At 50.2% G+C, this 23099-nt stretch overlaps 9 protein-coding genes across 9 annotated transcripts; 5 read left to right on the top strand and 4 right to left on the bottom strand.

Annotated features, from left to right (window-relative positions):
- Window positions 1-930: 930 nt before the first annotated feature.
- P152DRAFT_466238 (TATA-box-binding protein) lies at window positions 931-1913 on the top strand (the record flags this gene model as incomplete). Its single annotated transcript, XM_033680682.1, has 4 exons — window positions 931-1202; window positions 1276-1363; window positions 1429-1843; window positions 1897-1913. 4 exons carry the CDS (start codon window positions 931-933, stop codon window positions 1911-1913), a joined length of 792 nt encoding a protein of 263 aa, XP_033534536.1.
- A 1937-nt stretch (window positions 1914-3850) lies between these two features.
- On the bottom strand, window positions 3851-4756 carry P152DRAFT_330375 (uncharacterized protein). Its single transcript, XM_033675260.1, has 4 exons — window positions 4437-4756; window positions 4272-4372; window positions 4158-4211; window positions 3851-4084 (listed from the first exon to the last, which is right to left on the bottom strand). The coding sequence occupies exons 1-4, from the start codon at window positions 4542-4544 to the stop codon at window positions 3943-3945; spliced, it is 405 nt and encodes a 134-aa protein (XP_033534535.1). The 5' UTR covers window positions 4545-4756; the 3' UTR covers window positions 3851-3942.
- Window positions 4757-8008: 3252 nt separating this feature from the next.
- On the top strand, window positions 8009-9097 carry P152DRAFT_396084 (S-adenosyl-L-methionine-dependent methyltransferase; the record flags this gene model as incomplete). Its single annotated transcript, XM_033676339.1, has 2 exons — window positions 8009-8884; window positions 8948-9097. Coding segments are annotated over 2 exons (1026 nt in total), but the record flags the coding sequence as incomplete, so codon positions are not given.
- Window positions 9098-11793: 2696 nt separating this feature from the next.
- On the top strand, window positions 11794-12534 carry P152DRAFT_473434 (uncharacterized protein; the record flags this gene model as incomplete). Its single annotated transcript, XM_033681239.1, has 1 exon — window positions 11794-12534. The coding sequence occupies one exon, from the start codon at window positions 11794-11796 to the stop codon at window positions 12532-12534; it is 741 nt and encodes a 246-aa protein (XP_033534533.1).
- A 1843-nt stretch (window positions 12535-14377) lies between these two features.
- Window positions 14378-15657, bottom strand: P152DRAFT_507219 (uncharacterized protein; the record flags this gene model as incomplete). The annotated part of the gene is made up of 4 exons (XM_033682523.1): window positions 15296-15657; window positions 14880-15151; window positions 14568-14715; window positions 14378-14533 (listed from the first exon to the last, which is right to left on the bottom strand). The coding sequence occupies exons 1-4, from the start codon at window positions 15383-15385 to the stop codon at window positions 14378-14380; spliced, it is 666 nt and encodes a 221-aa protein (XP_033534532.1). The 5' UTR covers window positions 15386-15657.
- A 114-nt stretch (window positions 15658-15771) lies between these two features.
- P152DRAFT_473433 (uncharacterized protein) lies at window positions 15772-16218 on the bottom strand (the record flags this gene model as incomplete). The annotated part of the gene is made up of 1 exon (XM_033681238.1): window positions 15772-16218. One exon carries the CDS (start codon window positions 16216-16218, stop codon window positions 15772-15774), a length of 447 nt encoding a protein of 148 aa, XP_033534531.1.
- Window positions 16219-16458: 240 nt separating this feature from the next.
- On the top strand, window positions 16459-18113 carry P152DRAFT_458082 (uncharacterized protein). The gene is made up of 3 exons (XM_033679372.1): window positions 16459-16891; window positions 16949-17272; window positions 17328-18113. The coding sequence occupies exons 1-3, from the start codon at window positions 16789-16791 to the stop codon at window positions 17963-17965; spliced, it is 1065 nt and encodes a 354-aa protein (XP_033534530.1). The 5' UTR covers window positions 16459-16788; the 3' UTR covers window positions 17966-18113.
- P152DRAFT_466235 (uncharacterized protein) lies at window positions 17998-18698 on the bottom strand (the record flags this gene model as incomplete). Its single annotated transcript, XM_033680681.1, has 2 exons — window positions 17998-18025; window positions 18304-18698. 2 exons carry the CDS (start codon window positions 18696-18698, stop codon window positions 17998-18000), a joined length of 423 nt encoding a protein of 140 aa, XP_033534529.1.
- A 1108-nt stretch (window positions 18699-19806) lies between these two features.
- Window positions 19807-22286, top strand: P152DRAFT_473431 (NCA2-domain-containing protein; the record flags this gene model as incomplete). Its single annotated transcript, XM_033681237.1, has 5 exons — window positions 19807-19823; window positions 19907-20875; window positions 20932-21810; window positions 21870-21995; window positions 22043-22286. The coding sequence occupies 5 exons, from the start codon at window positions 19807-19809 to the stop codon at window positions 22284-22286; spliced, it is 2235 nt and encodes a 744-aa protein (XP_033534528.1).
- Between the last annotated feature and the right edge of the window lie 813 nt (window positions 22287-23099).

Genomic DNA, 23099 nt, shown 5'->3' with positions numbered 1-23099 from the left:
ATTCTGCGCCCTGGGTGAGAAAACCGCTGCCTCTCATTTCCACCCAACCACCTTCTCTCTCTCGCCCTCTCGATCTCTCCGCTTCCACATCCCCCAATATCCATTCGGGACTGAGAATCGCCATCTTCTCGGTCGCTGGATCTCGCGCAAGTGAGGATTTTGGCTGGATTCTGAGAGACGAAAAAAGGTACCTGCTGCAATTTAATTGCGGGCCTTTACCCAATCCGTCATAGGAGCGACGTCGCGAACCAGAACAAGGCATCTATCGGCCTCTGTATCGCAACCTCGCAACATCGAATCTCTCCCAACCTCCTCCAATACTCCGTATCCCATCGATCTTTATCGACTTCTTGACCTCCAAGCCTGGTCGCATCGACTGCCATCAAGTGCATCGACAACCGACGGCTAGTGGACATCGCCTGTTGTCTTTCTCGTGATCGAAAGACCTGGTCGTGACCTACAGTCTCCAATCAGCCGGTTACAGGACCGCGCTACTACTTTGAATTGACGAACTGAAATCAGCAGCAACTGTAGGGGAGACATTCAGTTGTTCATCTCCCAGTGACGGTACGAATTTTCCCGTTGATAAGAGATAAAGAGGCGAAGTGAAATACCTTGTGTCGCTGGAGCGATCGCACGACCTCGATCATTGCAAAGCAAAATCGTCGCCGTCACATTCACAACACAATCTTCACTCGAACACTGTTCACACTTCACTCGACACCTCTCTCTTCTCTCTTCGCCAGCTCCACTTCCCACACTGCATAAAAACAAATCCTTCACACATCTTTACTTCTTCAAAATAACTTGTTCCTGACATCATCTCTGGTTCTCAGACTGCTAATCAGCGATATCGCTCGAATCCTCTGTCCGTTCAACTCAAGTATCCATCACTTCTCATCAAGTGAAGGTTTCCGACCGACAATAATCATGGATTCTCTCACGACACATCCGGCGACCGCGCAACAGGCCAAAGCCTTCACGTCTCCCGCGTCACTGTCCTTCCCTGGTGGAGCCGGTGATCTGACGCCTCCGTCTGAGAAAGATGGACAGTCCCAACCGAATAACGGTGCGAACGGCTTCGTGAACGGTTCCCAGCCGGTCGCTAATGGAGGTTCAGCAGGCAACGGGGTGATGCCCGCGACGCCGGCAGCGACTCCAGGTGCCACTCAGGGAGTGAGCGGCATCGTTCCAACGTTGCAGTGAGTAATCCTTTTTTGATCTCAAGTTCTTGCAAAGAGTTGGGTCTGGTGTTAATGCGTATGTGTTCGAAAGAAACATCGTCGCCACCGTCAATCTCGATTGCCGCTTGGATCTCAAAACCATCGCCTTGCATGCCCGCAACGCCGAGTACAACCCAAAGGTAAACTCATCTCCCGAAGTGTTTTGGTTGGACTTCACATTTACTGAACTGGCATTCGCTTTTAGCGTTTCGCGGCCGTCATCATGCGTATTCGCGAACCCAAGACGACGGCTCTCATCTTCGCTTCGGGCAAGATGGTCGTGACGGGTGCCAAATCGGAAGATGACTCGAAGCTTGCCTCGCGCAAGTACGCTCGCATCATTCAGAAGCTTGGGTTCAACGCCAAGTTCACCGACTTCAAGATTCAGAATATCGTTGGGTCGTGTGACATCAAGTTCCCGATTCGACTTGAGGGGTTGGCCTCGCGCCATCACCACTTCAGCTCCTACGAGCCGGAGTTGTTCCCGGGTCTCATCTACCGCATGATGAAGCCGAAGATCGTGCTGCTCATCTTTGTGAGCGGGAAGATCGTCCTCACTGGCGCAAAAGTCCGTGAGGAGATCTACCAGGCATTCGAACTGATCTATCCGGTGTTGTCAGGTAAGAATGGCCGATTGCTGTCGCATTGGCCCGGCCATCTCTAACATGTCTAGACTTCCGCAAGTCATGAGCTGCACTTGTCTACAACGGATGATCACTCATTTCTCAAGGCACCGATGTACCATAGACACCTTCCACGGACCATGAAGTTCGGTGTCTACTTCAAGGTCTATTCTCCCACGTTTCCACCCCACCATATCCGACCCATCACGACCACCATGTTTCATTTTCCCGCCTCCATCGTCTACACAACAGAACTGCATTGCACGGTGTTATCTCGGTCTTCTTTCCGGAAACGGTCGGCTTTACTAAAACGCAACTCGGGGGTTTCTTACTTCTTTTACTCCTTTCCCCTTACAGCAGACTTAGATTCACGGGTCTCTCGATCGCACATCATTTCCCCTTTGCCGTTCCTCGCTACCCGTCATCGCCATGCCTGAAAACGGGCGTGGATAGGGTCTGTACGTTGATTAGTCTGCGTTTGCGTTGCTTTTCGGGTTCGGTCTTCACCATGAGGCCGTGATGCGTGTTCCGCATCTTATTCATTAGTTGTTGAAGAGAAAGAGAGAGATTGATTATTGGCGAGGATGGAAATCAGATTGCTAGGTGAGCGATGGACACAGGGAAGATCTGAGGCAGTGGCAGAGGTCAACATCATTGTCCTCAATTGCAAGAAGCGAGCGAGCCGTGGTTAGGCCAGGCTTGGCCCTTCTCTTCTCTGTCCTGTTCTGCTCAGATGCCCTGGGGCGTTGCGTTTATTTCATCCATGCATGATTGCGCTTTCATGCAAGATCCAGGGAGTGGATAATCGGCCTAGCCAATTATTAGCTTAGCCAGCGGAGGCAACGGCGTAACAGCCGTTGAGGGCCATCTCAAAATGCAGTGGTTCCCTCATTGAATATGTTCTCGCGATAAAATGTGACCTTATATTTGTTGTGACGGGTAACATCCCTGACGATATGTCCGGGTGATTATGCCTCCTGGGCGTCTCTGCCACCCCTGGCTCTCCACCCCCTCTTCCTCAATCCCGTTCTATCCAAAACTGATCGCTATCGTCCTCTCGATCCATAGATGTCTTTCTTTAACCCAATGCCCTTCTTGCCCTTTTATGATCCAACCCTGGTGCCAGGCTGTCTACCCCAGCCATCCAGCGCATCCTTCAATTTTGTGTTTCCCGAATCACGACGTCCAACCTGCGTAAATAAGATAACTCCTCTCTATTTGTGGGATGGACAGGGGAGAGGCATATACCATCATCTACCACGGTTATAACATTGGCAGAACAGTGGTGGCATGTTCTGCCGTCCAACAAAGTACTACCATAATCAATGTATCCGCGTACTTGATTACGTTTAGGTACCCTTGATGCATCCGTTTCAAACCGCTCAGTTCGATCCCTGAGATTGGACTGGCTCTCGGATGCAATGAAGTTCACCAAGTCACCGAAACTCTTCCGGCCAGTGCGACGCAGATCCGGATCACGAATCTCGCCGTCACCTCTGACAAGCACTCTTCGGAGATTCGAAACTTACACTACTAGAAACGAAGGAACGGCGTGGGGAATAAATGCGATGTGCACTGTCACCATGTGGATTGGAATATTTCAGTTGCGCGATCCGGCGCTATCATTTCTATTCAGCGCTTTCGATTATGGAAGTATATGACCATGCCTATAATCCGTTTTCCATGCTCTTCAAGAGACGGCGGATACAGCGGTTGTTCTTCTTCCGATGCAGCAACTGACTGCGCAAAGTCAGCGTGCCTTCAGCCCTGGGAATTATGCATTCCCGTATCCGATGCATACCCATATCCGATGCTTTTCTCTCTTGGTGTTTCTGGTCCATCCGCTCCTGGTGCGGGCAGGGAGAATCGTAGAGAGCCGGAGAGATTCCCATGGTAGCCTGCGGTCCTTGCATCGACCTTCATGGCCGCTCATCTGGGTCCCACGGCATAAATATCGTGCCTTCTCTGCCTGATATTCCATGAATCGTACAACATCGCCACTAAACCCATTCCGCACCATAATTCCATAACTTGCGAATCAATCAACCATTCAATAGCATCGCATATCCGTGCAGCACTATTTCTTCATCGTCCGTTCAGTAACAGATATAGGTCTGCGGCTTCCACTCCGGATCCGACGCCGACAGTTTCGGGGTGGAGAAGGACGCCAGCCCGGGGTATTGAATCTCGGAGATTCCAGAGGGATTGCGCACGGCGAGCCCGGTGCAGCCGGTATTCCTGCGGTGGGAGAGATCAGGTCAGAATTTTTCGATAAAGGAGGGGGAATCAGAGGGTTGGCAGGGAGGGTTACTGGAACACGCGACAGGTTTGGCCGCGATCAGGGCCGATGGACTTGATGCTGGGCCTAGGAGTATTTAGTACTGTCAATCCAATCAAGGCGGATGGGGTAGGCAAGAGGACTTACCAACTCGGGGTGGGATCTGGGAATGACTGGCACCCTGTGTTCGCGGTGTGGGCTATGTAGCCACAGTAGCCTTTGAAGTTTTCCTCCGAGCATACGTATAGCTAGACAGGTTCATTGGGAGTCAGTGACGTTCCTCAGGGCAAAGCTGGGACGGTGGGAACTTACGCCGGGCACGTCGCGTTCGGAGAGCTCATCGCGCATGATTCGCAGATCGCTGGCGAGGGCGGTGATCGGGAGGAATGCGATCACGATGTATCGGAGCCAGTGCTGCATGGTGATCACTGTGCGAAGAGAGTTCGGGGGGAGTTGCGAAGGGAGTTACGCAGGGAGTTGTAGAGTTGAATAGGAAATCGTAGTGAGAGAAGGAGAGCATATCAACCGCTTCGAAGGCATTCGATCCCGGGTTCAGTTCTGAAGTTCTAGAATATATGCGCAGATATCGATCACATAGGTCACATGTCGCCATAAGCGGTACTTCTGGAGAGGAAGTAAGAACGTGACTCTGAGTAAGACTGCTGAAGGCATGGCAATGATGATATTGGGTGCGCACATGCATTTCACATGCATCTCAAAACAGTCGCCATCATCACGAGTTCATGCTGAAAATCTGACGAAGGAGAGGAAGGAGGAGGAGAAGATGATGATGAAGTAGAGAAAGAATACGAGAGGAGAGATATTTGCCCTTAACGTTGAGACTTCTACTGTTCTACAGACGACACCAGCCGTGGTCGTGACACCCCGTCGTGCACAACACAAGCAAGGATTCCATCCGCGATGCCAACCGCGCTGCCAACCGCGCCTATCCCTAGACCTGGCACTCTTCTCAGCGAGTTCTCGGTAGTTCTCCCTCGGAGCAACTTAGATTTTGTGCACAAAAAGTCCTGGCTGACTGGCTCCCACCGCGACTTATCCATTTCCGGCAAGCCATCTGGCGGAGGAGCATCACCGCATTGTCTCAAATAAACAAGCTGGGGGGTCATGATGCCGGTCGCGCAGCGCCTGGGCGACATCCGACGGCGACGGGGATTCCGATCAGACTTGCGGCGGCTGCTCTCCGGTAACTGGAATGTCGCAAAGGAAAAAGCTTAAGTTGCACCGCTACTATATGCGCATGGAGTCGATACGATGTGAGCGTCGTATGAAACGGTGTCGCACGGTGGATGTTTGAACTTCTGGTGAAACATTGGAGGCGTTTGGTGTGGAAAGGAAGAGGTGGTTGCGGACTTGGGGGGTTTGCTGGGTTTCGACTTTCGAGCAGGGCCGGCTGTTCCGTCGCTAGACATGCTCCTTGCGGCTTACCTTCTAGAACTGCAGCACATCACGTTATGATCGTTTGATGTATTCGGCTTCTCCGGGTTGTAAGCCGACTTTTGTTTGGAGTACACCTAGTCGAAACCTGTTGCAAGTCCACGAGCAAGCTATAGACCAGGATGCAGGAAAATCCCATTGCTGATTCGGCTACGCGGAATGGCGTGAACAAGAGGACTCTTCCATATATCATATAATTAGCCTTCCTCTAGATTGGTTCTTTCCTCATCTCCGGTCTGGTTTTCATACTCATTCTGTTGACGAGGCTCCAATCCTCTTGAGCTGAAATCGCTGTTTTCACAACGAAGATAGGGTTCCGGCAGAAGGTATCAAGGACTTTTCGACAGGCCGTGGCCGAAGGGAATAGGTAGTGCTCAAGATAGGTCGAAGAGAAAGAAACCTCCATGCCAGAGTCCGGTTCGTGGAGCATTGTACTCCGTATAAATGGTTCTTCTGTTCAGGCTCACAGAAACAGCAGTTTGAAATGACCCGACGCCATATGAAATAAACTTGGCAAGCGGCTAAAAACTGACGATGAACAGAAGTCCCGAGCCAAATGTTGGGACGGAGGTAGGGATAGCATCTTGAGTATCAATTTGAGACCCACGGAGTATCTGGTCTCCAAGCACACAATGCAAGGGCAAATCAATTCTACCAACAGAACGACTGGCCCTGCATTTCAACTTCTCGGCATATAATCCGTAGTAGGGCTGGACACGAATAAGGATTTTGGCTATTCGTATTCGACTTTTCCTCTTGAACGATTATTCGTATTCGACTAAGTTTTGAGACGTTTTATTCGTATTATTCGCGAATATTCGTAAATAATGCCAAGACTTATTCGGCAAAAGCCGAGCCAATGAATGAATGCCCAACAGTCGCGACTTTTGTTTACCCGAACACGATCTGGAGGATTTGAGCTCTAAGAGATACAAAGCATATCAATAGCGTCGAATTGATCACTCCTGACGATTCAGCAAGCCAAGTGACCCCAGCTTAAAGCTCTCTGTCGACCATCTCTCCGATGCGAGATACATGGAAATAGCTTCAGAGATAGACGAATAATTACGAATAATTACGAATAATGCGAATATTATTCGTACGAATATTAGTAAGCGGAAATTCTAAATTTTATTCGTATTCGACTACGAATATTCGTACGAATACGAATAGTCGAATATTCGTGTCCAGCCCTAATCCGTAGATGGAATATGCATGCGCCTCGACGCCTTCCCGGTTGACGAGATCCGAACCGTTAAGCTTCGTACTCGCCGTTGAAAATAAGCCGAATCCAGGTTGATGGTCGACAATTCGATCGTTGAATAACCAAACCCCTCCACGACCGGTGTCCGGTGAACATAAAACGGTATCCTCGGGCGTTCAGCCTTGGGGCGAGTTTTCCGGCGGTAGCCAGCCGATGGAGATGCTGTTGAGAAGGTCAACAGGAACGAAATGAAAGGCGAGGTCGCTCTCTAACCCTTGGGAGCTCGGCTCCCCATCCTATTCCTAACTGCTCCCCTCAAGCTTCAGAAGATGGATGTGTATGCGACTACTACCCCCTATCCGATGCAACCTGATGCATGACGACGATTAGCGCCAATACAAGAAAGACGTGGTCAGCTGCAGACGCATCAAGAAGCGTAGATTGAGATGGTCAGAATAGTTGCCGATGACAGCAGCGTCGCCGTCCTATCGTTTTCTAAGCGAGCACTGGACTGTTGTGTACCGTTGACCATATAAAATAGTCCGGACCTCTAATAATGCGAGATTCTAATTCCTCTAACATTTCTTATCCTCTTATCGAATATCTACTGTTTCCTGGTTTACACGTTAGTTTTCTTCACAATACCCGAGCTCCAATTCTAGTGTTTAACCTAGTATTCCCCCTCAACTACAAGTACATATTTCTAGCCAATTTACTACGCTTGTCTTCTTCTCATTCTTCAAAATATGTCAGATTCGAGAAACATCCTCCAGCTCGCAGAGGATCTCAGCAATGCCGCGAAGGAATACGCCTCGTACTGCGAGGCCTCCAACCATCCGATACCGGCGCTTGATGGCGATCCTTCGTTGTTGCGTGTTCCACCCGGAGCTCCTGAAGAGATGATGAAGTCTATGAGGAAGGTCATAGGTACTTCGACATTGATACAGCAGCTTTTGAGACCTTTGCCAGATGTCTTTATATCATGGCAGTCAGCAGTCAGTACGAATCTCCTATATCGAGGCGGTGTGATAATACCTCATTATCAACTGGGTTGGAGCAGTGATCAGTACTAGTTTGAAAGTCGATGATATTATATATTTATTTGGAGTCATTGGACCGAAGGGATGCTTCCAGACGCTTCAGTCATGAAAACCTCTTCTCATTGCATCTCCTGGTTATCCGTGGCCCATACTCATTCGTGGCATAGGTCCAATCCGCGGCAGCATTGAAATGGCTCTTCGAGTTCAATGTGCTAAAGACCATTCCCATGAACGGTCCTATTGCCCTCCCCGAGCTCTCTGCACAATGCAATGTCCCTCTCCAACAGCTCATGGTCGTAAGCAGTATTGTCATCGCATGTGGCTTACTCCGGCGTGGTAACGAGTCAAACACTGTATCGCATTCGTTTTTCTCCTACCATATAACTACCAACCCCAACTGGAATAAGTCCGTTAATATGGTCATGGATCTCTACATGCCGATCGCCGCCAAGCTCCCGGAGCTCACTACCAAGTATGGTGGAACAGATAAACTCACTGAGACAGCGTTTGGGCTAGCGTACAAGACAGACATGCCATTTTTCGAATACATCTCCGCCGACCCAGTTCGAATTAGGGATTTCTCAGTCGCAATGCAGAACATCGCCACATCCGATATCCAAAAGGCGGAACATCTACTAAAGATGTACGACTGGTCATCAATTGGAGCTGCAACAGTCGTCGACGTCGGCGGATCCTCCGGTCATGCGTCGATTTTGTTGCTGAAGCATTTCCCCGAACTTCGCGTGGTAGTACAGGATCTCCCTGATGTGGTCGAGAAAGTGAAAGAGGAACAGCGCATCACCAACCTTCCGACAGAGGTCCGCAGCCGGCTAGAGTTCATGGCTCAAGATTACTTTGAGGAGCAGCGTGTCCAAGCAGATGTCTATCTGATTCGTCAGTGTTTACACAACCATGCAGACAAGACGGCCGCAAAACTTTTAGCGCAGATCGTGCCAGCGATGAAGAAAGGGGCGAGGATTCTGATTGTTGAGCGACTGTTGCCAGGGGAGGGGGTTGAGTTAACGGTGGAAGAAGAGATTCATGTTACAGCTCTCAGCATGGTGAGTGATTGGAGAAATTTCGATTCATGGGATAGTGCGGACAAATTGCTGACTGAGACACAGCTTATGATGGAGATGTTCAACGCTAGAGAGCGAGGTGTTGCCGACTGGAGAGAGGTGCTGAGAGTGGCAGATTCGCGGCTGAAGATTCGATCCGTCAACAAGCCTGTTGGAAGCATATTTGGGGGCGTTGAAGTCGTGCTGGAGGAGTGATCGGCGAAACTACAATTATGACGGAGTTATTCGTCGTGTTGCAGCTAGAGTTAGGCTCTTGGAGAGAAACCCAACCAGTAGACAGCTAAATAGTCCTGCTGCCTCTTTTCGATGCAGAAGGAAGCTCGTTTGTGGAGATGTGAATTCCCGAATGTTCCACAACTTCTACCCATTTTGATTCAGGCGATTGCTTGTGCATCCCGACGCGAAAACAACTTCGCCCGAGCTGAAGACCATACTTCATGTAATGCATGTAATCAGACCACGCGCGAAAATTCCGATCCTATTGGTAAATACCCCGGATTCGGATACTAGCACGCAATCATACTTCTGATATGGGGATATTAGAGCATAGGCATGTTGTATCCCCGGCGTGGCTAGATTCCAGGCTCGCTGGCCGCGATGGCGAACATTTGCTGGCGGGGAGGTGGTATCAGAAATGGACCGAAAGTAGCGAGAACGGGAAGCAATACATATTCAATAAATGATTCACCTGGTTGACGCATGTGGGGGATGAAGAGATCCCGAGGCATCCATGGCATTAACAAAGGAGATAGAGCATGAAATACACGTGTAAGATTGCGCCAGGGGTGGTGAACTGTTGATGAGTGAGGATCCTCACATCCCACCAGCTTTCCTTCTTCGTATCCCATCTGTCCTCGAAATTGTTTTCTTCTCGCTCCGCTGTGGCATCAGAAAGTCCTCATTTTTTGAATGTCTTACGGCGTTTCGGACACAAGGGCTACAACCTGCAGCATGAGCTGCTAATTCTAAGCCATTCGATCGTGGGCTACCGCAGAGTACGGTATTCGAAGTGACTCCAGCGGACATGGCGCACGCCTTGCATCGGGCGCTCGGGCAGGATGTTACATTTCTGAACGAATCTAGAAAGCCTACTGCTTAGTGCAATCAGCCTGAACCACGCGGAACATGGACATAGTGGTATCAGGGCGCCAAATATGGAGAGCCGAGAGGATGTGGCGAGATGTCGAAGCCGATCGTCGCCTGGGCGAATAGGTGATGGGGGTACAGTATCTATTTAGATTCAAAATCATATCGAGTTATTAACATCACCACCACATCCCAGATGCCGCGTCCCCGGTTGCACGATTTCGAATATGGCTATATTTCGAGTCCCGAGGAAACATTATAGGTCGGATCTCAACCCTCTGTAGGTACCAATCTTCCTTTCGTGTCTTTCCTACTTGCGTCACCCATTTTGTCAAATCGTTTTCTCTTAATGTCCAAATTTGAGTCTGGTCGTGAACGTCGCTTGCTCCCGTGCCTATCCCGTCTCTACAGGCATGGCAGAACGTGAACCGGATGTCGTAGATGCGTCCATATCAGTCATATCCGAGTTTCACACTGCCGCCTCATTCCTCACGCAACTTCGTACCCGGCATGCATACAGGAAGGTTAAAACGGAGAGAGGGGTTAGGGCGAAGGAATTGCAGGGCTCCTTGGAGGCAGGTGAAGAGCAGGTAGCCCAAGCTTTAGCATTGCATTGGAGAGAATTTGGAGCTCTTTTCAAGAAGAAGGATGGCAAGTGGTCATCCGAATCTGGCCGTATAAAACCATGACTAACAGGTACAGTCGCTACACGAGAAATCCTGCTGAGGACAGCCGTCTCCATACGAGAAAATATCGTGATTCCATTGGTACAGCAATCTCAAGTCGAAATCCACGATTTGGACCTCCTATTCCTTCAAGGCGAATCTCTAAAACAACGAACATTCGCCATTAAAGCCTTAGATGACCTGCGACTTAACACGGATCAAGAACCTATTCCTCTTATCCTCAATCCCAAAACAAGCCTTCCGCAATCCACTCCGATTACTCATCTCGAAACCGAAGCGACTACAAAGAGCCAGACTGAACCCAATATAATAATTAATACACCTACTCCACTTCGCGGGATCAGGCGTCTCTTCTCTTCACGACCTCCACGGAAAGCTCCAAAACCAGCGGACAAACCATCAACACCAAGCCACGACCACTCCACCCTCGCCCCTAGCCTGTCCGCTCTAGCATCACTTGAGCGGCGGGACTGGAGCCAATATGGTGGACCAGGCCTGATGGAAGTTCCTCAGGTAGTGCGGCAGCGATCTGTCTCCCAACTTGGCCGACAAGATTCTAGCTGCTCAAGGAGCACGGAGAGTACCGATTCAACCAATTCGGGACGATTGACTGTTGCATCAAGCGTCTTCGACGAAACACAGACTCGTTCCTCCTCCCGATCGTCAATAACTTCAACCAACGCGCCAGACAAGAAGGGCATTTCGGACAAGCTTTCTGTCCAAAATTTGACAATCTCGGGAAATTCGGAGAAGCACGATTGGCCATTACCGTCGAAGTCAAGTCTCCAGCAGGGCTCAACTCACCTCGTTACGCTCACAATACCAGAGGATCCAGAGCCGGCGGGGCCCATTCCCCGACATTCTCAACTACCTCGACATTCCCAGCAACTTCCATTGTTTACCTTAACTATTCCTGAGGATCAAGAATCGCCTCCCAAAATGCCCGAGTTAGAAGCCCCATCTAAGGCAAAAGATGTTTGCAGCCGTAGAACCAGCCACGACTCGACCCCAAAAATCTCAAATCCTGCCACCGAAGAAACCCGCACTAAAAAAACACCCGAAATATCCCAGATTCGTCCCGACCATTCTCGGTCATCCTCATTCTCCTTTACGCCCAGCATGGCCTTCCCGTTCATGTCCCACACCCTGAATGCCTTCCCGGAACCACCCTCTCAATCTCGACTTTCGTCCCGGTCATCCACATCTCTATCCTCCCGCACGTCCCATATCCCCTCTTATCCCGACTCCCTATCTCGACCCCAATCAGCAATCCCACCCCGGCCTTCCCGTAGCAACTCCTATTTGGGACTCTGCAAAGGCGCGTGGTCGGTTCAAGAATCGTTGACTAGTGGCCTCCGCTTGGTCAGTGTCTCAGAAGGGTACTCCCACAGCAAACGGATCTGGCGGTGTCGCACCTGTGGGTTCAGCGGGCCGGCGGTGCCTATAAGGTACGGAAAGGGATGGGGGGTAGATGAGAGTATCAAAGAAGTGAAAGTGTTCTTGGATGATATCCAGGGGTTTTTGGGCGGTCTGGAGAGTGAGGCAAGTCAGACCGCAAGTGGGACGAAGGAGGTCACAGCGCGGTATCGCTGGATGTTATTGGTGAAGAGCCATGTGAAGCAGAAAGCGGCTACAGTTGGAAAGCATTGCGGAGAGTCTGCTTACAAATGCTTGCTCTGCTGTGCGGAGGGAAAAGAAACCGAGGGGTATAAAGATGTTGAGATGCTGCTGCGGCATCTTGTCAGTGCGCATGGCGAAAGAGGCGGTCCCACGGAAAAGGCAGAGGGAATTAATTGCGTGGTTGGGGGAAAGGCGGATGGATTAGAGGATTGGGACGTTAACATCGTACTGGACGACTGAGAGTATTCTCCACGATGGCGACGTACGATGGCGAACTTGATTTGCATTTTCATGGCATCAGCGTGGTCTTTGACGGGTTTATACCATCCAAACGCACTGAAATTCAGCGCGTCTGGGGTGCACATCAGACTTCCCCAGAGAACTTGAAAAATCAATTTTCAATGCGAAGATTTAGAGAACTGGTGAAGAATTAATGTCTTACTAATACATAGGCCGATCCTCTGTTTGTTCCCAAGCCGTTCCCAAGTCATTCCTAAGCCGTTCCCAAGGCATCCCTCGGCCATTCCCAATCCATTCCTCAGCCATTACCAAGTGTTCGGACTCGGCCTCAGTTATGCGAAGGCGATCCCTTCGCAGGGAATAACTCCCTACCCTGGCAACTCTAGGCCAGGCCTGAGCCCTGAACATCACCTCCAGCCCTGGACATTACGCTCAGGACTAAACATCTTGCCCCAAGGCCTGAGTATTGCCTTTAGGTCTGAACATATCCGCCCGAGGTATGAACATCATCCCCAGAACTGAACATCGTCCCCTGAAGCTTAAACTCGCCACTCCCATCTTCAGAACGTACCCCTTTCCAACAAACATGACGTCCATTCGAGCGTCCCTGAATTAAAGGATCGCCTAATAGGAGAATCCATCCATTAGAGCGTCGTATCTTCTCAAGCATAATTCCCGTGTTTGAACCTTTAAGCAGTCTAAACTTCCTCCGGTCAGGTTCACCGGGCCATATGAAGATCTATGTGTAGGCTGGGGGAACGTAGGCTAGGCAGTCGTATGCCGAGTGAGCGGGGGGTAGGTAGCTCCGAGGTACCCTGGTACTCATGAGCTCTGAGAGATTAGAAGGTAGAGGTACATCTTAGTAAGACATTGATATGCATCATATGTCTTTTGCAGTGTGGATGTGTTAGGGGTAGGTAACTTGAAGCTTCCTTCCTATAGGTAAGGTACCCTTAAGATCTTAATCTTCAGAGAGTTGAGGTATGTCTTAGTTAGACATTTATGTACATCATGTGTCTTTTACAGCAAGGAGATATGTTAGGGGTAGGCTTCTTCCTATAGGTACCCTTAGGACCTTAATCTTTGGAGGGTAGTTAGAGGTATGTCTTAGTAAGACATGATGTTTTGATGTGCATCTGTTTTTTGCAGTGGAGATGTGTTACTCAGAGAGATCTATTTGTTCACGTGTCAATTCTTAAGGATCCATCTGGGGTTAAGCCACACAGGACCAACAGGCAACAAGTCGTAGTAATTAAGGGATAGGACATTACCGACCCTGACTTAGCCAAACTCTTGATAGAATGCAGTGTACATTTCTTTTTTGCAATGACAGAACTTGTGCAAGTACATACAGGGAAGTATGCTATTCGTTCACAACCTGTACCTCGATCTGGGCCACGCTTTTCTGTCCGGTTAGTGAGATATATACGGATCGTGCTTCCATCTTGGTACTCAGTTGGCTGGGAAGCTTGTCATCGACTATCACAACCTCAATGCATGACGGCGGTTGATCACCATGGGCAACAGACTCATGGTTATCTGGCTAGAAAGGATATCTTATGGTAAGGATACCAGAAGCATCTCTCCGGGTGTTGGTCTAGAGCAGTATCTAACCCCTATGGATAGGCATGGATCCTACCGTCTGGAGTCTAGGTTGACTGATTCGGTGAGTGCATGTTTCTTGAGCGTCTTAAGGATATATTGGATTGACCATCTTTGAGGGAAGTGCAACACTCCTCGCCTACTATCTATGAAAAAGAGCGATGGATGATAGTGATGGGCTACAGTACATATAGCCTGAATCACTCTGAAGCGTAGCAATGCGGTGAGTTAACAAGGGAGTCTAATTGGTTTCCTGCAAAGATTCTAAAAAAGCCGCCAATGCCTCCAGTATGAAGTCCACTGTTTCCTTCGGCCTGCTCAATATAGGCGTATGGCCACTCGAAATATCTCGAACGGTAACGCTCGCCCCAGCACCCTTCGTAGCCTTCACAAAATCCTGTTGCGACTTTCGGGAAGATTGCCCTATCCACCGTCGCCATGAGAAACCAAGAGGAGGCGTCCTTCCAACCCGGATACGAAGCATACCTTCCCTCAGTAAATGCCTTTGCCGACTGATTCGCCAATTTGCTGGCCCAGTAATCGCCTTCTCCCTTGGGAAGATCAATGTAAAACAGTTCTCTTGCGGGGGTTATGGTAACCCTTGCTGCCAACTCTGTCGATGACAGTCGTGTTCCGTTCGGCGAAGCCAGTTGATATCATGATCAGGCCAATAACATAGCCGGGCAGGTTGTACATGGATGCGGGCAGATTATCCGTGGATGTAGAAGCAGCATCCTTCAGACGTGTGTTGGGTGAGGTCTCTAATCGCGCTTTGGCCAACCACGCCGCCGTAAGAATGGACCACAACTACAATGTTGCGTCCTGTGCGGGTCTCGGCGATGATATCATTTTGAACGGCCTGGACATCGTCGGCGAAATCCGCGCTAGGGTCCCCAAATGTGGTTGGGAGTGCCACGGAAATACACCGATATCGTTGGTTTTCTAAATCGGGAACGACTCTATTCCATATCGTGGGACCATGCCATGCTTCGGACACAAAGACAAGAACGGGCCTCTTGTCAGACACAGTGAAAAGGTTCGGATTGATAGCTACAGCTGTTAGGTGGAGAGGGGACAGAGTCTATGAGTAGTCGAGGAGAACCAACTTGGAAAGGATAGTTGGGTAGAAATTGACTTCAAATTGACAAGCGGTACCGACAATCAAGAAAAATGTTTCAGTTGAGTTGAACTGAAGTTCTGCACGACCAGCTGCCCAAAAATATGATACTGGAAGCGACCATGCATCCATATCGTTTGTGGCGAGGGATTGCCTTTCGAGCTTCCCTTTTGCCCTTTGGGTCTGACGATGATCAGTTGCGAATGTCAGGCGTTGTACGAGATCCTAAGCCAGTTTGTTTGGATATATTCATCCGCAATGGTTATTATTTCTTGGGAGTCCAATCGTTCCGTGGACGAGCCGCACTTTGGCGGCGTTTCTTGATGAAGCCTGAAGTGAGCGCGCACGCGATATCGAATGGAGTAGGGCCTCATCACGTTTGTCAAAATTTCAAGGGAATTTCCAAATGAGTTGAAAGAATGAATGAATGTCAAGGGAAGGTAAGTAAGAAGGCACAGAAAATATTCCACAAATATCAGAACGCCAGCCAACGACCCACCACATATCATTCAGCCACTTCACCAGCCAATCTGATACAGCCCAGCGGCCCCAACTGCCGCAAACACCGCGGCTCCACCGCCCGTCACCAGCGCCGCCTCGCCGGCAATCCTTCCCATTGCAAACTCCCAGATCGTCGACACCACATCAATCGAATCGATCGCAATATTGGCCCACACCACACGGCGGATTTGCTTCAGTTGTTCTTCCGTGCGTTCACCGCGCAATGTGAGCCACAGCAGCTCTCCGACCACCAAGTCGCGCACGCCGAACAGTCGTGGGAACAGCTCGGTGCCTCGGGGAAGAGGCAGTTGGAACATTTGCGTGATGAGGTGGGGTGTGAAGATACATGCGCCGCCGAAGATGGCGCGGGCGATCGAGATGGTCTTGATGATGCCCAGCGGAGGCCTCGGTGAGCTCGTATGAGGGAGGAGGGGGCTGGATGGTTTTGGGATGCTCTCTGCCATGGTGTCGGTTGGAGGGTAGGACGAGTTTGTTGAAGGCTCGAAATGGCGTTGAAGATCAATGAATAGCGAGTCAAGTTGGCTTAAGGGTGAGTAACTGTGTTGATATGGTTCCATTCATACATCCCGACGTCCATTATATATACACTGGATTCCTGTTCGAAGGAATGATGTCAATCGGTCGGAACGTAACCTCGCATTACAATCTCATTATACCTAACGATGGGCTCATTCTCTCAAGCATCAGATCGACAGGATCTACTTTTCTTAGGGTCTACCGTACTCTATCCGCGCCCTTCATTCCAAATCCGGAGGCTGAGATCGTCCTTTCAAAGATATTCCATATCGGTACCCATTGCACTTTAGAGCCGAGGCATTTGATTGGCCCGGGTAGCTTGAAGCTTCAAGTCGGTGCCAGCCTGGAGGAATACGAGGATGACTCTTGGCAGCATAACGTTATGTTTATTCCCTTGCCGTCCGTTGGGCTTTTATTACCACCTTCCTGTCAAAGTCGAACCGATTTGCTCATTTCGAAGTTCATCCTTTACGCCTAGTACACTCAGGATATCCAGAATGGTAAATGCTAAAGCCAGTGGTTTGACAGCCGCTTCAGTCCCCTCACGGGGTGATCCGGACAGGAAGCGTGCTCTAAATGTCTTGGCTCAACGACGATATCGTATGTACTGATATGTGATAGCATATTGTATTCCACTGTCTGATGCTTTAATGCTAGGAAGGAGAAAGGCAGAGAAGATGGCTGCGCTTGAGGCCCAGCTGAAAGCGACCAGCACATCACCAAAGTCCAGTTCATCATCCCATTATCCAGGCTCTGCCTCAGCTTCAGATGAAATGATATGCGGATCGGATGAGCTGGAACTTGAACTAGAGGCGTCGGGCTCAGGAGATTCCGGTGCCACCCTGTTCCAAACATTTGCCACGACAGATCAATCCATGCCTGCCGCATCCTCTGGCGCGATCCTCGACGATCTAGCTAGTTTCGATCAGCCGCTATATCTCCCAGCAATTGAGTTCGGTCGATCTGGTTCAACTCCATTCGGTTAGTCCGAAGAAGTCTCACGTTATGTTTGGCGTAACTCATGCATCAGATTTAGGCGATTCTCCCGCTTGGGATCTGAGCACTCTGGTGCCTGGGGTCGAATCCTCCAATCAGCCATTTTCCTCATCCTATGGCTTCCTACCCATGCTGTCAAATGACACCGTCATAGATGTGCCGCTGCTGAAAACCATGCAAGTCGGAATGGCTGTGGCCCAGATGGTCGGAGCCGGCGATACCATGTGGGACCCCTTCACCCTGCGCACCTTCGACGGGAAGATCATGTCGAACATGCAAGCTATGCAGCAGATCACGGAGCTCCCCGCCGATCTCAAACCCACCGATGCACAGAAATCGATCCCCCATCATCCGCTGATCGACTGTATCCCCTGGCCGTCAGTCCGTACGAAGCTGGTCGTGGTCTTCAACCTCCCCCCCACACACCGACCACCAGGGGCACGGGATCCGTTGTCGATTCTACAGCTCTTCTACGATATCGATGACCCGGCCGAAGGGTTCCGGATCGTGGGACCCAATGGGATGGACGGCAAGAATTGGGAGATTGGGGATAAGTTCTGGAGGACTTGGTGGTGGTCGGTGGACCGGGAGGTTGTTGAGAATACGAACAATTTGCGGAAGCAAAGAGGGGCGAATCGACTGAGAATTGAGGACGTGGATCGTGGTGTGCCGTTGTAGTGGCCATTCCTTTCTGATGCAGTTCGGGGGCGTTAATAAGGTAGAATATCCGGTCGGGCTCTGCTTTGTTGGTGGGAACAATAGATGTTTCTCTAGGATACTTGACCCCAAGCTAGTACACTTCAACTTAATTCGTATGAAAACGGTGAGTAGAGTGGATTGGTGTACGGAATATACTTACCTTCCTTACCAATGGGTAAATGGAATCCAAATCGCATTGATCTAGGATGGTGCACGGCAACTTTATGCATTCGTTCCGGAAAACCGGACAGTGCATTCCTCATTATATACCTTTAGTTGCTCCATCGTACTATCCGTAAGTGATTCCTTCTGCCTACGCCTTGTCATGAAGCAACTCAAGGTCAGCGGCTTCGTGATGCAATGCAACCCAGTAGATGCTATCTACTTTGAAACTCTTTCGTGCGGCATAATCAAACCAGAAACGTCCAATTCTCCACGAGTCACACATCCGGACTGAGAGAAGTGATCCACCGACTGGGTTTCTCCTTAGTCCCAACTCCCCTTCCTCCCATTCTAACGCTTTTAGGAACTGCTCCATTCTTGGCTCATAGAGGCCTAGAAATTCATCCGTAGAGCCGCGATCAACCCATATTTCAGGCCCAGTCGAAAGTAGCCACCAGGGAGGGTCGTAGGTGAGCGGGGCCGAGAGAATATTCGTACACTCAAAATCGACCATCGCGCTGATACGGAGCGTTTCGGGGTCCACGAGCATGTTCGCAGGCCGTATATCGCCGCAGAAGGGCAAAAATGGGCCATTGTCCTCAATACAGTACTCTGTGACAAGATGTGTGAACTGATGGCAAGCGATAAACCGCTTACGAGCGGTTTCCCGGGTAACTGCGAGGTTGTCCAAAGGTGGGTTAAGTGCTCGTTTGTCAGCGACCTGAAGTAATCTCTCGCACGATCAAATAGTGCGAGGAAATTGATCGTCGGGATATCCTATGACAGTCGCCAACTCGTTCACATTATATGTTAGCGATCTTTAGTGACGGTCCATTTTGAATCTCGGTCTTCGTGATAGCTCCGGTGCGGGTAAAGGCAAGTTGAGAGAGTTGGAACATGTAATCGGCGATTTGATGATAGATCTTATCCAATATCGTTGGGCCGATATCTGGGTTTAGAACCATATCGCTAGTCTCGGTCGGTTACTTGAGGACGGTCAATAAAAGGGTCCCCTCAATGAAATCCAGGATAATAAAATGGTCCAAGTTGTTGTGGGCTCTCCACCGTTAATCCCTTGCTGTGGACACGCGGGATAGGAATGATCCAGCGCCATTTCCCCTTTCCCGAAGACTGGAAACAAAACTTGCCAGTTCAGCCTTTGCGTCACAAATCCGACCCAACCAAGCGGAGCACTCATCATCACCGTTCGTCTCGGCTATCCCGTCAAAGTATGTCTTTAGAGGTCACATGTTCTGTTGGGCCATGTTGCATGATTAGGATACAACTCAGGAAGCCTGAAGCCCTTAAGACCGAACGACTTTCGAAGAATGTGGGATTATGAACTGAAATGGTAAATCAGGGGAAGTTGGTTCTTTGATGCTGAAGTCTCAGGGGAAGCTGCTGACTAACCCGCTGTGGCTCAGCACTGAGCACGGAATTGCATGGTGGCTAGGAAGAAGTCAGCTGTTATGATGTCACGGACGACGAGTCACGTGGAGCTTGGTTTTCTGGTTGCTTGGGCAGAATTTCAGGATGAAATTCTGGGGTAAACTTTCTTGAAGCTCAAACGCGCAAGATCCATTCCTTTCTCTTCCGAAGCCGAGCTTGGTTAGGTATGGTCACTTGTTGGCCGTATTGAGTTCGGATACCTCGAAGCCATGTCCTTTGTACTGGAGTAAGTCACGAACAGCACATCCAGCACTCGAGCAGAAACCTGGCTGGAGTAGAGGGTGGAAACCACGTCCTAACGTGCCGCAGCCAGGTACAACGCATTGATGCACAGTTGGACCGTCTGCAATTATCATGGTCACAGTATGACTCTCATGGCGACGAGAATGCAATCCAAGAGGAGCAGTTCGCGGTACGGTCAGCCTCGGCTCCCTCCCCCCGAAAACGGAGACTCTCCGACCGGACCAGCGAGCTTCAGGCCCTTGTGAAGGCCCTCTCGCACTCACCATCCCATAGAGGATCATTGATCCACCACCGCAATCGAATCGTCCAAGCACTCAAGGAAGCCTCTCGACTAGAAGGATGCCGTGTCTGTCAAAGGGAGGGCTTAGGAGCCGAAGGAACCCGGTCTGATCTACCGGATGGCACAGAAGAGGGAGCCACCGACTCGTATGCCTCTTCCTATCATCGGGACCACGAGGAAAATGGAAGAATTGGTGATGAAGTATGGGAGACAGATACGGATGAATCCCTCGAGCACGACCTGGAATGGCTACTTCTGGCCAAGGCAACGAACGCTGCGTATGGAATTGTTTTGGATACAATACTGGAGAACACAATACCACTGAGCGAGCATCTGTACTATTTCGATGACGTGCTTTCGAGTTATAGATATACGGCACTGTTCGCCGTTCAGATGACACCGTTGCGGTTGTTCCATTCGATTCAAGATGTATACGGAGAGGTTGCGCGGCGCATCGAGAACATCACGACCTCCGGCGCCGATCAAAGCGCTCAAGCAAAGAGTCGGAGACGATCGTCGACGACTCTTGTGCAGACGACACGGAATGCCGTGAATCGTGGGTGGAGCGATTTCTACACGCTAGTGCGGAGCGTGGTTCGTGAGAGAAACATGCGAGACTGGCGAAAGCAACTCATAGGACCACTAATGCTTGCAAGAGGAGAGTTGGCGGTTAAGCGGAAAGGATTACAGAAACTTAGGGTGGTCAATGCCAATGCGCTCGGTGTCCTGCTTGGGGAAGGATTGAGCGCCGGAGGGTTAGTAGAATATCCGCTTTCTTTAAATCCACCACAACTAACATTCGCTACGATAGTATCCATACACCCGACCCATCAACCTTGTCTGCCATGCATCCGCAATCACAGCCCCATTTCATAAGCACCAAATGGAAATCATCTACGGCAAAAACCATTGCGCTTCTCGATGCGGTCCTAGGTCGCGCGAGCGACGCTACTCTATCTGCTGCGAAATTCGACGATGCCATCGCATCCGCAACGCAAGAAGACCCCTACTACGATATTGATTTCGATGAAGCCACGGAATCCTCATCATGGCTAAAGCCCTTATCAGGTATTAACCGCCTGCTCGGCTTGCTTGAAAATGGTCTGCCAGCGTATCAAGATACTTTCAATGCTGCGGTCATGCAGAACGGTCGTCCACCCCGCTGGGTTAGGTATTGGCCAATTGTGACCGTGGGCATCCTGTCGTCGGGCACCGTACTTCGGATCCTCACGAATCGACGAGCAGAGATCGTACAGTGGCTCAAGGACTCCGGAACCACTGCCAAAGATTTCTGGAATAACTGGGTCATCGCGCCGATTCGCAATGTCATCGGCACCATCCGCCATGACGAAGATAGCGAGGTCAGCATCATGAGCAAACGGAGCCTCGAAGGCGACCGTGACAGCCTGGAGAGGATGGTTGTCGAGTTCGCAGTTGACAACGCGAAGAATAGTAGTGGAAGTCGGCTGTCGGACACAGAGATTGCCGATATGCGAGTCAAAGTCCGGGAGGGTGATCTCACTCCGGTCCTGAAAGCTTACGAGCGAGATATGCGGTCACCGCTCTGGGGCACGGTTAGGGGCGAGCTGGTGAGAACGCTGCTTATTCAGGTGCAGAAAACGAAGGTAGATGTGGAGGTTGCAATTGGGGGGATTGATAGTTTGTTGAAGAGCCAAGAGCTGGTATTTGGGTATGGAATACGCTGGACTACCGCCATTTCTCCTCCGCAGATGCTGACTTCCGATGTAGATTTGTTGGCCTTACCCCTGGGCTCTTTGTCTGCTTCGGCGTATTCTGGTGGCTAAGTTCAGCCATGGGAAACCGAAGCGGTATTCAACAGCGGAATCAGAAGGGCCAGATGGTGAAGGAACTACGGTAAGCGTCCTTGTGTCCTTTATCGACCGTCCCTCTAACATCATCAGCAACATCGACCGCATCCTGACCTCGGCATCGTCAACCGGCTATGGCGAACTGTTCTATAAAGATCACGGTCTGTTGCTCTGCGAGGTCCATGTGCTCCGCCAAACCGCAAGTGCGACATTGCCCAAACGCGTGCTCCGGGACTTTTTGGAAGAGCTCGAGGATTTAGTGGATATCCGAACGGGAGTGGAGAGACAGAAAAGCGTGGTTAAGCGCATCGCATGGGCTTATGCGAATTGGCTCTAAGCTCTACTTGAATGAAGGCGGTTCTGGAACCATTATCTGTAATCACTGCCTATACCAAAGTATACCATTTCAAAATGTAACAGCCATATAGGGTTAGTACCGAGCAAGTGCCCGCTCCCATCCCGATACTCTCTTCGTCTTTGAGGTGTCTCTGCCTGGTTTAGGTCTATACCCAGCCCTTTATGTCGATGCGACTAGACAGGTGCTAGCGAAATAGGCGACAACAACATTGGCCAGTTGCTGGTGATACTGGTCGGGAACGGTCGGGAATGAGTGGCCTGTGGAAGCCTCGTTGGAAGCTTGAAAAGGATACGTGGGAAGCTTCTACGCAGTACTCCGGTTGTTGCGGCTATTGCTGGCCAATGGGACGGGGAATGATGGACTTGCAAGTCGGAGGAGACACGCAGACTTCTTTGTCTCCTGATGAACACCTCTTACACCAGCATTCCGAAAACGAGCCTTCTGCACAATGCCTCTCCACGCATTGGGCCAATCGTGAGGTTTTCTGTAATAATGGTCAATTATTGTATTCTGCTCGATCGTCCGGTATGGCAGTTCTCCTGGTTTGTCGGTATGATACCTGCCCGCAGCCCATTCAGTGCTCGCTAGTCTCATGGGGGCATGAGACACGCTTACACATCTATAGATCGATAACTAAGGTTGAACAGGAAATATAGAACATGAGAGGAGAATGAGAAAAGAAATTGGACGTCCGATTGTGAATGTTGATTATGAATTGATCGAACTGGACCGCGGACATCTCCCTCTCATCCAAGCTACAACGGTCCCTATGGATATCGTTGGCCAAAGACG

This window comes from Eremomyces bilateralis (genome assembly GCF_010015585.1).
Source record: "Eremomyces bilateralis CBS 781.70 unplaced genomic scaffold P152scaffold_8, whole genome shotgun sequence".
Classification (NCBI taxonomy): domain Eukaryota; kingdom Fungi; phylum Ascomycota; class Dothideomycetes; order Eremomycetales; family Eremomycetaceae; genus Eremomyces; species Eremomyces bilateralis.
Note: the sequence above shows the minus strand (reverse complement) of the source record. Positions and strands in the feature narration are given on the sequence as shown.